General features: G+C 40.7%; 1 protein-coding gene across 1 annotated transcript in view; it reads left to right on the forward strand.

Moving 5' to 3' along the window:
- The window catches only part of EGFLAM (EGF like, fibronectin type III and laminin G domains), a 189,438-nt gene that overhangs the window by 95,046 nt on the left and 79,011 nt on the right, over positions 1 to 15,381 (forward strand). Inside the window, exons 6-7 of the mRNA XM_056112223.1 lie at positions 9,702 to 9,868; positions 11,621 to 11,635. Coding sequence (XP_055968198.1) covers positions 9,702 to 9,868; positions 11,621 to 11,635 — 182 coding nt within the window. The remainder of the gene's footprint in view (positions 1 to 9,701; positions 9,869 to 11,620; positions 11,636 to 15,381) is intronic.

A 15,381-nucleotide genomic window follows, 5' to 3' on the forward strand; every position in this document is an offset into this window, starting at 1 on the left:
CGAACGCCCTACCCGCTGTGCTATCGCTCCAGCCCCAAAGAAGCATTTTATTTGCAAGTCCACAAATCGATTCTATGAAGCATAACTTCCTCCTACTGTGATCCTTCCTGATTTCATCCCTGGTCAGATTGATGGGAGTTGACGTAAATTGAATTTGTGTGCAATATAGCTATGGGAGCTGTTTGTAAACTCTCAGAGTGTGCTCCTTTGTGGCCCCACCTGCATGCTGTGTGCTCAGGGATTATGTTACCCCATCCTATCCATCTGCTTGTCTTTGGGTTGAATTGAACCAATTTATAAAGAAGAAGGCTGAAAACTGAAGGTCAAAAAAATCCCAATCTATTTGTTTTAACTGATGACTTAGTGATTTCAGACATTTCCCTCCAATGTATTTTGGTGGAGAGCAAATCCTGCAGAAAACCAGTCTAGGAGCCAGAGAGACAGCACAGGGGTTCAGGTGCTTTCCTCACATGTTGTCTATTCCAGTTTGATCTCACGTGGTCCCCAAAACATTGCCATGAGCAGTCCCAGAAGCCCCCAGGCACCACTGAGCTGGCCTAGGTAATCCCCATAACTACCACAAGCCACCAGTAGTACTGAAGCCTAGGACCCCACTTCAAACTTAGCTTGCCACCTCAGCACTGATTGGGATTAATTCCGCACCCCAATCCCCCCCATGTTTTTAAAAACTAACACACACACACACACACACACACACACACAATCTCCATCCAGGGACTAGGAGACATACAGTGATTAGGGCACATGCCCAGCATGAGGTTGATCCAGGTTTGATTCCCAGAACCACATGATCCTCTTAGCATTGCAGAGTGCAACCCTACAGATCCAAAGCACTGCTGGATGTAATCCTAGAGGTCTCCAGTATAAGTAGGTGGCCCAGACAATCCCTAGCATGGTAGGGTTCAAATAGCATTGCATCCTGTGGCCCTTGCATTTAACTGAGTCCCTGTGTCTTCAGAGCATCAGTTTGGAGGTTCCCCCAGAGTTGGTAGAGGTGTTCTGAGGCTGAGGTTTTCTTCCTCACCCTGGATAATCCAGTGCCCTTTTCTTAGAACACTGTGATTCACCTGCCCTCTGCAATTCCCTAAGGAATTCATGAATATAAGCCAAGGGATCACTTGTCACGAGATGGATGCAAATTGTGTTCTTAGGTTTACTAACTAAAATTTAATGTTTTTTTCAGCTGTGAATGCAGTCAATAAACCACCAGGGTATTAGTTATTCTTGTGACTTCATGATCATTAGAATCACAGATGTGTTCTTTTCCCATTGTAATTGTTGCACATATTTCAAAATACCAGTTATGCTTTATCACTACTCTGAGATTATTATAGTTATTAAATCTATTTCTTGGTATTTTTATTTAATATATACTAATAAAAAAAACACATGTAATTATATCACAATTTACTGTTTCCAATTGTTTTCTGTGTAACTGACTTCCTATGTGATTCTGTGCATTTTATTTTATGCACTTACAAATATTCTAGTGGAGATTCGTAGGCTTCCTTCAACTGTTGAAGTGGCATCACAGACAAGGTTAAAGGCTTTTGTCTTAGACCAGGGGTTGGAAAGGGCCAGATAGTATTTTCAGCAATATAGTCAGATTTTCAATGATCCAACTCTGCCATTGTATTGGGGAAAAGCAGCCATTGACAATACTTAAATGAATTAGCCTGGTTAATCCAATAAAACTTCAGCTACAATTAATTACTGGAAACTAGCTAAAGTTCATTTTCTCCTAATTTTGGGAATTGGATTATTTCTACATTTAAATTCTAATATTTCAATTCAACTCAGTCACCCTTTATCCGATAACTGTTAGGTCCATATATTTTTCCTTAAGTACATACTTTAAGGAACATATCTTAGGTATATATCTTAAGGAACATATCCATACCTTAAGAACCTATCTTTTATGTGCAAAACATGTAAGGATAAACTACTGTCATCCTTTTCTTCACCTTTTTGTTTCTTTCAATTCCCTAGAAAATCATCCATAAGGTTTAAAAGACATTTTGGAGAGCATCTTTGTGATTTTAGTAAGGCTTTTAGAAATAAATAAAGGGTGGTATGCGTACACTTAAGCACAGATATGTCTTGAGTATGTTTCAGTATGTGTATGTATATATTTATATATATATGAATATAATAGATTTTATTTTATTTTATTTATTTATTTATTAGTTAGACACCATGAGGTATAGTTGTAGACTTACAAATTTTGTGCTTGGGTTTCAATTATACAATGGAATCACCATGAGCTACAGTTACAAAACTTTCATGTTTGAGTTTCAGTCATCCAGTGATCTAATACTCGTCCCTCCACTGGTGCATATTCTCCACCACCAATATCCCCAGTCCCCCATCCCCCATCCTAGCACTCCCCCTGTCTCTACGGCAGACAATTTTCCTCTTCCTCTCTCTATACTTTAGGTATTGTGGTTTGCAATACAGATAATGAGAGGCCATCATGTTTATCTACTTTTAGCACACATCTCCATCGCAAGCGAATATTTATATGTTCATATGTTACTTGCATTAGAAATACTCACCTGATATTGTTGGGATTGTTTGTGGGAATTAAATCTTTTAAGTTAGTGAAAATCAGTCATCATTTATTAAAAAATAATACATACATCCCTTAACCAATCTATTTTACCATGAATTTTGCAAATATACATCAACTGATCACAATTTTAATGCTTGCACCTAATGAAAATGCAAGTATACTTTATCAGTTTAGCTTTATCAAATCTCAAAAATATTAAGCATAAAGAGTTGGAACTAATTTTATTAGGTTATATAATATTATATCAAATGACAATTACAGGCAGAAAATAAATAGGTTTTATAATAGTAAATAAATTTGAGAATAACAACTAGCTCTCAGTAAATTTATTGCTAAATTAATAGAGACCATTGAGAATCATTGATTAATTTCACAAGTTAAGTTGATTAATCACAGTGGCTGACTACAGGTGATACAAGAATACAAAGAGAGGGGCTATCAATTTATTTACCTATAGTACTGTAGTACTGTCCTCCTGTTGTTCATCGATTTGCTCGAGCGGGCACCAGTAATGTCTCCATTGTGAGACTTGTTTTACTGTTTTTGGCATATTGAATATGCCACAGGGAGCTTGCCAGGCTTTGCCATAAGAGCAGAATACTCTCGGTAGCTTGCCAGGCTCTCCGAGAGGGGCGGAGGAATCGAACCTGGGTTGGCCACATGCAAGGCAAACATCCTACCTGCTGTGCTATCACTCCAGCCCAAAACTATTTAATTCACTAATATATTTTAGAGTTTATGTAGCGCTGTCCTCCTATTGTTCATCGATTTGTTCGAGTGGACACCAGTAATGTGAGACTTGTTGTTACTGTTTTTGGCATATTGAATACGACACAGAAAGCTTGCCAGGCTTTGCCATGCAGGCGGGATAGTCATGATTAATGTTTGTATATGTTATTCTCTTTTGTATAGAGAGAGATTAATTGTTATATCTAATAGGATCTGTACTATTTACTCTCTGACTATTGCAAATGAAATTTACATGTAGTTGGTACTTAATATACTCGAATCACTCATAGAACAGTGGTTGGTCTTATTTCTTGTCCATCTAAGGTTACTCTGTTCCTTTTTATTTATGCAATTGCAAATGAATTCCAAACCTAATTTAAGTCCTTCTGGTCCTCATAGACTTTCCTCAGGTTTCCAGTTCACATCAATCCATTCCAATATAACACTTCAAATGCTATTATGGTTTTCTACTGATCCTTATCTCCCAATAATTCCCTGAAAATGGAATATTTATTGTTCCTTGGAGCCTCCTAGCACATAGTTTCTGTGACAGATGCCCAGTTGATGTTCATTAATCACGTGTATTGACTAACCCAAGGCGGCTACCTACTGGTTTTGATGGTACCAAGACAAATGATTATTATCTAAGGTTAAGGTTGGCTATGGAGAAATGGTCAAATAGACATAAAAAAGTATACCACTCAGTGCTTCTGTGAATTTAGATAAATTATTTTTCTTTTCATGTCCACAAGAGTAGAATGGGACACATGACGAAATCAATGACTCCTTAAGCTTTGAGGACCATAATTATCTTTCATAATCTGATGAAAGCTATGAACACTTTTCATAGAAAAATGAAATAGTGTTCACACACAAAACTTTGCATGAAGTTTCTAAAACCTTTGAACTTTTGGACTAAATGGTCTCTAAAATTTCTAGTAACCATGCTAAATCCTTATTTTTTTCCCTCAGGGGAACATATGGGATGTCAGACATTGAACCAGGGTAGGCCCTGTGCAAGGCAAGTGCCCTACCTGTTGTACTATTGCTCCAGTCCCAAACAGATTGGATTACAGCACTGGCAATGGCAATGCATTTTTCCACCAAAAAGAATCAGTGAGTGTATCATGATTATTGAATCAGATAAATGGGGTTTGAGTGAACCTTGGTAGATAGCATCATGTCTTCCAGACCCAAACTCCTCCCCAAATATCTTCCAAAGGTGTTTCACTGATCTCCTGAGATGCAGTATGCCCAACACAATTCTAATCCATTCTCAGGGAAAGATCTGAAGCCCTATGGTGGCTTCCTATCTTTACCAGATGGTTGCTCATTCTTAAACTACTTCCCCCACCACTATACCCCCACTCAACACCCAACCCCCATCATCTAGACTTGGTGAGGAAATTGCCAGGATAGCCATTGCTATGGTGATTTGACTGGCAACTTTGTAGCTAAGATAAAATAATTTCCTTTAACGGAAAAAGATAAAACTATTGCTTGAGGATGATCTAAGACAATGTTTTTGCCTCCTTATCTTTCAGTTACCTCACCTTTGCAATCTCATATTTCTAGAGACTCTAAAAACCTTTACACGCAGAACCCTTGGCAGAATCAGAGGCAAAAAGTTAAAGGTTTTGAACTGGCATTCAATCTTCCTGAGCTTTTCTCTTTCACTCTATATTATGAAATTAACTGTTAATGATTTCAATCTCTATTCACTGGGGGAAAGTAACTTCCCTTACAGCAGCAAATGAAAAACAATCTCCCCCTTTAGTGAAGAGGGGCCCTACAATTGGTACAGGAAGACTGTTTCAGATATTTGCATGTAGTCCTAGGTTAGCAATAACCCATTCTGAGAACAGTTACAGATTATTTCTTCTACAAATGCCACTAGGGAAGCTGAGTAAAGGATAACTGAGAGTTTTATCCAAGACCATATTTTTTTCTGACTTTGTTTTTAGTTATTCTCTGAGGCTTGCTCTGTTAAATGATTTTGCCCTAATTTGAGTTTGGAAATGTGTTTCCTTTCACTCAACTGAGGTTTTCTTTTTGATAACAAGGTTAGTTTACACAAGAAGTCCATCTTTGGGGAAAGGAGAGAAAAGTAAACAAACCCTTTTCCCCTCAGAGGCAATGCCTGTGATTTCTGCTTCTCCAAACCTAAATTCTTAGGTCATTCAGACCCCCTGACCTCCTTGTTAGCATGAGGAGCCCAAGATTTTTACTGGACTTTTCCAGTCCTTTTGACTTTCAACCATCTCTGCTAATGTCAAGGTGGCCGAGGCACAGATGAGACAAACCCAGTGATCCAGGTCTGTTCTTGTAAAGTGATTCTTTATTTCCTTGTCTTGGAACTACTTTATGAAAACCAAATTCATATATTTTTGTTCTGTTTTCCTCCAAATAACTAAGCAGAGAGTTTAACAGCAGATTAACTATGATATAGCCAGGAAGCAAGATGAAGGGTGAACAGTAGATGGAGAATAGTTTCCCCCTCAAACTGTCACCCAAATTTCTCACTGGATACCAAGGATTTTAATTTGCAGCGATGATCTTCACCAATTACCAGCTGTATGACCTCAGGCAGGCAACATCGTACCCCATTTAGTTTTCTGTTAAATGAGTAGGGCCTACCACATAGGGCAGTTATAAGCAGTAAATAAGTTATTATAACAATTCTTGGTGCATCACATGCACTTAGAGATGATAGCTCTTAGTACATAGTAACACAGCCCTCCTGTTCAACTAAGCTATTCTCTGCATCCTCCAGTCATGCACAATCATTCCTTGAACTGATGGAATTCTCAAGGAATTGGGATGTTCTTCTCATGAATCAGGAAGTCCATAAGAGAAATGTTTTTCAATAGAAACAAAATACAGCCCTATTCTGATAAGAAACAAATGGAAAGAATTTGTTTTTGTTTTGTTTGGGGGGCACATGTGGCAGTCCTCAGGATTTGCATCTGGCTCTGTACTTAGGCATCACTCTTGGTAGGGTTCAGGGGACCAAATGGGGTGCCAGGGATTGAACCTAGGTTGGCCATGTGCAAGGCAAGCACCTACCCACTGTACTATCTCTCCAGCCCTAATTTTTGGTAAATATATAGTTAACCTGTGAGCCCAAAATAACATTATTTAGGTTTATAATCAGTTGAATATTTTGCACTTTTTCTTTAGAATATCATGTATGGTTTTTTTAAACAAATAACACTTGCAAATTCTATTTTTTAGTTTTATTTTCATAAAGTTGCTCACAATAATTTTATTACATTCAATATTTCAACACCAATCCCACCACCATTACACTTTCCCGTCACCATTATTTCAAATTTTCCCACCACCACCCAATCTTGCCCCAAAAGCAGTTGCTAAATAATTTTTTGTATTGCTTGTTATGAATAATCCACTAAAAATGATCCTAAAAGGTTTTCTTAGAGGAAAGTGTGTGAAAATTGTTGTATCTCACCTTGGAGCCATTAACCCCATTATAAGAAATCACTAATGTGTTGTTAGAGTTGAGTCTTATGTGCTAATATAATCAAGATCAGTTGCCTTCTATTTTACACCCCATCATATGTGGTATGCTACTCTTGGTTCATTAGTGGCATAAAATATGGGATGTTGTTCCAGGAATTCTAAAATTTTAAATAGGGTGCTTGGGTCTCATTCTCCTAAAGAGCCCTGAATATAATCTCAGGGCTAGGATGAAGGAGATGTTACTGGGGCCTGCTCGAGGCAATCGACGATTAACAGGATGATGAAATGAAATGAAATGAAATAGGGTGCTAGAGTTGGAGTTAAATTTTAACTGGATGGTGATTTAGGGGTCTGGAGGCCTCTCTGCAGCTTGTTGCTCTCTTCTGAGATTCATTTGTGAATATCTGTATCATGGCTGTTAATGAGTTTATATGGCTCCAGAGGCAGTTTGTGGGCATGACTGCCAGGCAGCCAGAGCACAGGGAGATGTGGGGAGGGTGCTCATTCCCAAGTCCATGTGAGCCTGGAGGTTTCAATAACAAAACCTGCATACCTGGATTTTTCAGCAGATTCATTCCATGCATGAGGGACCCGTCCCAGGCCTGCAAAGATTGGCTATGAGCAGGGCGGCAACTGGGTTCTGGAATTTGCAGCTGCTAGGGTTCTGTTGGGGTACGTGGAGGGACTCATCTGTCCCCCTCCAAGGTTCCCCAGATGGAGGCGGGGATGAGGAGGTATCTCTGCAGCCTGTTGCTCTGTTCTGAGATTTATTTGTGACTTAACATGTATGTTTTATACTTGCAACACTTCTTAATTCAGAGAAGCTCTATTTTTTAAAATTTTATTTTATACATTTTATTTTATAAAGTAGTTCATTGGGTGGGGTGGGGGGAATGGGGGGTGGGAGGGATACTGGAACCCGTGGTGGTGGAAAATGGGCACTGGTGAAGGGATGGGTACTTGATCATTGTATAACTGAAACTCAAGCACAAAAATTTGTAAGTCTACAGAGAAGCTCCATTTTAAGTGCTGATAAGCCCCCAGGACACCCGGAGGCACCTGGGTATAGTGAGCAGGAGGTCCCCAGATGCCGACTAGCTCAGGATGTGACTGAGAGCTTTAGCTAATGGTGCATATGTGCTGAATGAGTAAGTTTGATGTGCTCAGGATATATTTTTATTTTATCTTTTTTGGAGGGATGGGAGGATTTAGGACCACAGCCCTATTCTGATAAGAGGCTAGTCCTGGTTCTGTGCTCAGGGGACGATATGGTGTTGGGATCGAATTGGGGTGGGTTAGTGTGTAAGGCTCCCTCTACTATCTCTCAGACTCTCTTCTTTTATTGTTTTAATTAAACACTCTACTTTTTGCCCTTTTTTTTTCAAGCAGGGAAGGCGAGGTTTAAAGGTAACAGCTAGTTAGTAAGTAGTTAAGACAGGATTTGCTACTCTCACCTTAGGGTGTGCATCCTCACCCTGTCTGTTGCCTCCCAGATGTGAGGTGAAGTTCTGTGCTCTGAAGAGTTTCCATGAAGACTGGGGAATTCAGCGAGTTGGCACCTTTGGACAGCTTTGTTAAGAATAATAATGGCCACAAATAGAATCTTTGGGGGATTTCCCATGGTAATGCATGTAATTAGTCACCCTATAAAACTTGGATTTGTTTATGTTGTGAACAGATTGTATTGTCTTGGGGATATAGATTCCAAGCTCTAGCAGACTGGTCTTTGGGATGCAAGCCCAAGTGCTTGTAGCTTGTGAAAGTGCTTGTGAAAGGTTTCAGTTTGGTTTTGTATCTTCTTTCCCCAGGCCAAAATTATTGGCCTGCAGATGTAAAGAAACAATGTACGTTTTGCTGCCTCAAGGTTCTTTCTGTAACTCCTTTTGATGGCATCACTGTATTGCAGAGGTACTATGATCTATAGAAATAAAAGAGAAAGGGAAATGTTTAGCTTTGTGATTTTTCCCAAGAAATTTAAAACACGACTTTTCAGCTCTTAGAATATGTGATTATATATCCTGCTTTTGAGAACCAGAAACAAGGTTAGGGAAAGCACCTGACCTCTTAAGGGAGGAAGTACTTGCATTTTTGGGTGTACTAACTGAAGAAGTGGGGTGCAAGAAAGATAAAGCCAGAAACATCAAATAAAAAAATCAAATAAAAATTATATTTGTACTTGTTCAACTTAAAACTATAAAACCTAGCTTCCAGAACCACGCGGCCGCATTTGCAGCTGCACAACATCTTATTATGACATCTTGTTATCTCATTCCTACTTTGGACAAACTGGCAGGCTACCGAATGTAACCTGCCCACACGGCAGAGTCTGGCAAACTCCCCGTGGTGTACCCAATATGCCAAATACCAGTAACAATGATGGGTCTCATTCTCCTAAAGAGCCTTGAATATAGCACTTTTTAAAAAATCTCAGGGCTAGGATGAAGGAGACGTTACTGGGGCCTGCTCGAGGCAATCGACGAATAACAGGATGGCTGTGATTCGTGATTCGTGAACAGATTGTAAATGGATGAAATCTGTCTCTCCCGACCTCTTGGAAGGGGGACTGCCAGGGAGGGCTTGTTTCTAAGCATCTGGAAGAAAGAGTCCTTGCAAAGGCACTCCTCAAGAGGAATGATTCCACCCCAATCAACGCTGTGTGAGGAGACGTGGGTGGTGTTCAAACAGTGCTTAAAACTGCTCCTAAGCATGATCTACTTGCTTTTATTGGCAGGAACTTGAAAATGATGACCTATGATTTAAAATCAGGATGACTTTTGAAGAGAAAGATGTTAACTCATTATTATAAGTATTACTTCTGTTAGCTGGCCTGTCAGAGAGTTCCCCCTTTCCTCTGCCACTCAAGAACTATTGCTTCTTGTTTTTTTCTTAACCCTTAAAGACCAGATATTGACCGAAGTTGGACCTTAATCCAAGAGCATATCAAAATGGAATCCATGGTTATCAGAGGCCTCGATCCAGATACCAACTATCAGTTTACTGTAAGGGCCGTCAATCCCTATGGCAGGAGCCCCCCGAGCCTGCCCAGTGATATCGCCAGAACCTACCGTGAGTACAGGGGTCTCTTTGAAGCACAAAAATTGCTGCGCCTGAGAACCCATTGAGCCAGGGTATCTTGGTACATGGAAGGGGCCTAGCCCCTGCCTTCTTCCATGGCCTTTCCAGCCGTTTGGAAGCTCAGAGCTCTCAGTATGAACACAGGCTATTTCTATGTATGGGAGGTCAGCAAAAGATTTATTTTTGCTTCATCCTCAGGGATTTTGAGGTCAGTTTTCTTTGACAAACACAGAGCAGCCCACATACCAAGACAACATGTGCTGGCCCCTTTCCCACCCTTTCTCGTGTCTGGAAAAGATGGCTTCATCTTAGAATCTTAAAGGAAAAAAATCAAGACTCTTTGGGTTTGGTGTGTATTCCCACTAATCCTAAATCAAGGTCACTAAAGTAAAAATCACATCAAGTAAAAATGAAGGATGCTAAAGTGAAATCAGGGGGCTGGAGCAATAGCACAGCAGGTAGGGCATTTGCCTTGCATGATTCCCAGCATCCCATGTGGTCCCCTGAGCACCACCAGGAGAGATTCCTGAGTGCATGAACCAGGAGTGACTCCTGTGCATCGCCAGGTGTGACCTCCCAAAAAATAAATAAATAAATAAAGTGAAATCAGTTATTCTCCAAGATGCTCATGGAGGATCCAAAGATTCCATGGATGATAAACATGTCGATGGGGTCTAGGCACTGACACAGCTTTTGTGACTCACCTTTCTGTCCTAGTGCCATCCTGGGAAAAGTGGTACTGCAGGAAGCTCAGCTCAGTGTCATGCAAATAAAGGGATGTTCTAGGGAGAGGTAGACGTTACTATATTTTTTGGTGGAAGACCCTGAGACTTAGCTTTTGCCAAATAAACTCTTCCAGCTCTGGTGTCCCCAAGCTCAGGTCCTCTCTGCACTGGAAAGGCACTTCCAGCAGAGCACCCTGGTGCCATCTCCTCTGAGCTCTGCCTAGTTTCGCCTTGTTAGAGGAGCTGAAGCATTGTCCAACTTCTTTTCTCACTTGATGCCCACTCAGCTACATCCTGGGTCACCTTTGTTTCCAGGAATAGAGATTCATCAGATTCCCCAAGTTGTAGGAATTTGGGCTCTTCCAAATACCCTTAATCTTGAGGGTTAAGGCTTCTTCAAACAGAAATATTGGCATGTATGGGTATGAGGTAAAGCCACACATATTTTCACCTTGATTTAGCTAACATATATGTCCATCCAGCAACTATATTTATCTTCTCAAGAATCTAGAAGCTAAAACTGCCCTGGACTTATAATAAAGAATGTCATCCTTCTTTCTGCAGAAATTGTTCATGGCTCTCTTTTAAAACCGAAGGGGGACCTCTTGCTGGATGAGATATATCTATAGTCTGATGAAGCTTTGTGAATCAGTACTAAACCTTGAGGCATGCTTTCAGACCTGACTATAATTCGAAACTAGAGTTGAGCTTTTTATGTCAGAAACTGAGCAGGCTTCCAATGCTGAGCTACCTGTGTTCCCCCCCCCCCCCGCCCCACCCCCCCCCACACACACACTTTTAATATCTTCTTCTCAAAGACAGGAAAATAAAAGGATGAAACCAAACAACTGTTGGCCCCAAACTGGAGTGGAGAGATTGGCGGAGGGTGTGAGGAAGGGGTGTTGGGGGTGGGGGACATGAGTTAAAATATTTCTAATTTTTTTCTCTTTAAATTGAAACATTGGTCTGGCCTTGAATATCCAATCATTTCCTCCCTTCTTGGATTCCAACTTTGCAGACTACATAGGATCAGGTACGTGAAAGCTTTTCTGATGTAGAATGTTTTATGACAATCAGTCTCTAACAAAAAGTAAAATTTTATTATTTAAAAAAATTGTGTGCAGGGGATATGGTTGATTCAGTGAAAACTCCGTTAAGAAATATTCAAACTAAATATAATTTTACTGCTTTTACTTATGTGTGATTACTCAGATCAGTAGAACGGAAATAGAATTTATTAGATGGTTTGTTTCATGAATACTTAAGGATGTGCTATAATTGGAATTTCAACTATGATTTTCCCAAGATCTCTTCTAATGTTTTAGAAAACACTTTCTTCTGACACATTCTTATTTTTCTATTAGTGTAAACTACTATTTTGCATTCAAAGCTATTTTTATATATAAAGTTACCTAATTACAAATAGCATTCATCTGAAATATAATAAATTCTAAATACCAGAGAAACCATTGCAAAAATCCCCTATCAATAGGCTATCAGCTCTCATTCTACTATGAAATCCCATATTAATTTCCAGCAAACCTTCATGCTGAAGGAATAGTATACCTCTTTCTGGAATTTTTTAATTGAATCTTGAAAAAGCTTTGTCTTTTGTCACAAATAATAATAATAGTAATGATGATAATAATAATAAAAAGATTTGAACTCACATTTGGCTAGCTCCACCAACAATACCACTTCCCTGAGTAGAAATGAGGACTTTAGAAAGTAAATAAAGTGCAGGTCACATTCTGTGTACAATCTGTGGACTGAAGAAATTCCGCCCACATAGAACAGGTCTATATGTTTTCCTCCATAAGCTTGTGAGGTACATGCTAAAATGTGAGTAAAACATATACATGCTCACTTGTTCTTGCCTGATGTTCATACGCCAGGTTCACTGATTGGAACTGAATGCTTTTTGTGAGCTCTGGGAATTTGCAGCCAGTGATCTTTCTCGCTGGGCAGATCCTAGCCAAGATAATGCTCCAACATTTTGCATATTGCCCTGAAGACATCAAGAGACCCTGTTTCTTTTTTTCATTTGTTTTCATGTTTGGGGGATACACCTGGCAACACTCAGGGCTGAGTCCTAGCTCTGCACTCAGGGATCACTCCTGATAGGGCTCAGGGTACATGGTGCAAAGGATAGAAGCTCAGTGGGCAAGCACAAGGCAAACGCCTTACTCACTGCCCTATCACTCTAGCCCAGATGATGCTTCTCTGTCTTGGGCTTCTCCATTTTCTGCCGATCTCAAGGCCATTTTTATATGACTGTTTTCTTGGCCTCATGCCCCCTTTGCTCCCTAAACATCAAACTTCAGGACAAAACGTTCCAGTTGACTGTGGTGACCTGGTAGGAATCCTGAAATTCCAGCCTCAGTCCTGACGCCATGACCCGCTGGGCTCCTCTCTGGACTGTTTCTCTGAGGTCTCCACCCACCTCCTTTCAGAAGGAAAAATAACACTTCCACTCTCCTAACTATCCAAGCCCGGACTTCCTGCTGCATCTGTTAATGCCAGGCCCTATTAGCAGCTTAATTGCTTAATAGGGCAATCAGTAAATCTCAATTGCTTTTGTGTCTGTAGTTAATGGAAGCCAGACCCCACTGTTTCCCTGAATTGGCTCTTAGCCTGTATGAGGAAATAAAGAGTTTGGGTGGCTTCTTCATGAGGCATGTTCCACATCCTCTTTACCTCAGCCCCTCGGATGTAGAAGCAGAAGGAGAAAAAAATTGGAAGAGGTTTAGATGTTTAGATGCTCTAATGAGAAAGTCCATCATTTCAGCAACTCTGAGTAGGAAAGAAGATACCACAGGTATTTGAGAAAGTGTTCAGTGAGAGCTGCTTATTCTATTCTTGAAGGAAATGTGAAGACAGAGGTTAGGGCTTCTCCCTCCCTGGTTCCTTCTGGATGTATTTTTTTCCTTCATAACGTCATCAACTGTATCATTTACTTTATTGTCAACTACCCTCTTCCTTCCTGTGATTGGGCTCAGAAATTGGCTAGGAGAGGCCATAAACAAGCGTGCACTCATGTGACTGTGTAGCACATGTATCACCCCATCTGGATCTGGTGGTAACTAGTCACTGGAGGCCAGGCTTATCTTGCCTAAGAAGGATGGAACAACAAATAAAGGGCATGAACTATGGATAACAGACTTGGCAGGAGTACAAAATTAAAATGAAAAGTCATCCTTTTTTCCCCAAAAAAACAAGCTGAAATGAAAAATAACTCACAAGCCTGGCCACCTCTGTGATTATATAATCTCCCTGGGACTGGAACTCAGTCCTATCATCCTTGTCTACTGTATTACATTATAAAGTAAAGTAAAGTAAAGGCCCTCCCGTTGATCGTCGATTTGCTCGAGCGGGCCCAGTAACGTCTCCATTGGAGACTTTGTTGTTACTGTGTCTGGCATATCGAATACTCTCGGTAGCTTGCCGGGCTCTCCGAGAGGGGCGGAGGAATCGAACTCGGGTCGGCCATGTTGGCTGCGTGTAAGGCGAACGCCCTACCCGCTGTGCTATCGTATTACATTATATTATATTTTATTGGTTTGGGGGCCACATCCAGTAGTGCTCAGGATTTACTCCTGTCTCTGCACTCAAAGATCACTCATGGCAGGTTCAGGGAATCATATGAGGTGCTGGGAATCAGACTCCGATTAGCTGCATACAAGGCAAGCGCCCTACTCACTGTATAGCACACTGGCCCCTTCCTATGCATTTTAATTCTCATGTCAGAGTCTCATGAAATAAGTAGAGAGAAAATCATTGGGTGCTACTGAAGTTGATTTCTTCAGGAAAGTGCTCAGGAGTTTATTTGTTCCTCATAAAAGTTGTTTTGTTCTTCTCTGCCTCAGGGCTTTTGCCCCATTTGCTTCCTCCTTCTTAAACCCTTTTTCTTCTCCTAGACTATTCCATGGCCCCCTGTCTCAGCTCACACACCTGCAATTTAGATGTCACATTTTCACAGAGGCTTCACTGAGCCCCCAACTGATGCTGGAACCCAGTTCCCTGCTTTGAGCTCTCTACAAGCTCTTTTAGTGACTGGAATGGTTTTATGAATTTGCCTTCTACCCCAAGAGACGTTCTATGCTGGAGTCGGAATAACCAGTATGTTTCAGCACTCTAGAAAAGTCAGAGTACTGCATAGTGTGGCTCAAAAAATTACAAAAGTTGAGTAAGAAAGGAATAAAGGAGGGAAGAAAAGAAGGGATAATGCAAACCAAAAAAGTTAAAGTTCAAGGCAATTAGGGTTGAAATGAAACCTAAGAGACAGAAATCAAAAGAGTAAGTTTATATATGGCGGTGAGGGTGGGAGAGGAATTTTCTTACCCTTGTAAGCTCTTATTCCATTTTGGGGCTCCTTAACGAGTGCTCAGGGCCACAGGTCTCTCTTGCTGATACTCAGAAAACCAGGTTCTCTCATTCAATACTCAGGTCGAGCAACACAGTGCTAAAAGTGTGAGGGGTCATCAATGTCATGCCCAGCAGTGCTAGAGGACCGTCAATGTTATACTTGGGGGTCCAGAGGAGGCTATGCAATATTGAGGATCAAAGTTAGGTCCTTGCACTTGCAAGGCACGTACCGCTGAACCCTGAGCTAAGCCCTCCTTTTACTGCTGTACGCCTTCTTGATCACCGGAGCAAGCTTGAACATTGCCTTACTAAATAGGAGTCTCTTTGTCCTTGGTCCACATCCGTCTGATCCCGTTCTCAGATGCCTGGAGATTACACAGGGAGGGTTAAGAGTTGCCAGGTTTGGGGTTTGCT

The sequence above is a fragment of the Sorex fumeus genome, unplaced genomic scaffold (assembly GCF_029834395.1).
Source record: "Sorex fumeus unplaced genomic scaffold, SorFum_2.1 ptg000015l, whole genome shotgun sequence".
Lineage (NCBI taxonomy): Eukaryota > Metazoa > Chordata > Mammalia > Eulipotyphla > Soricidae > Sorex > Sorex fumeus.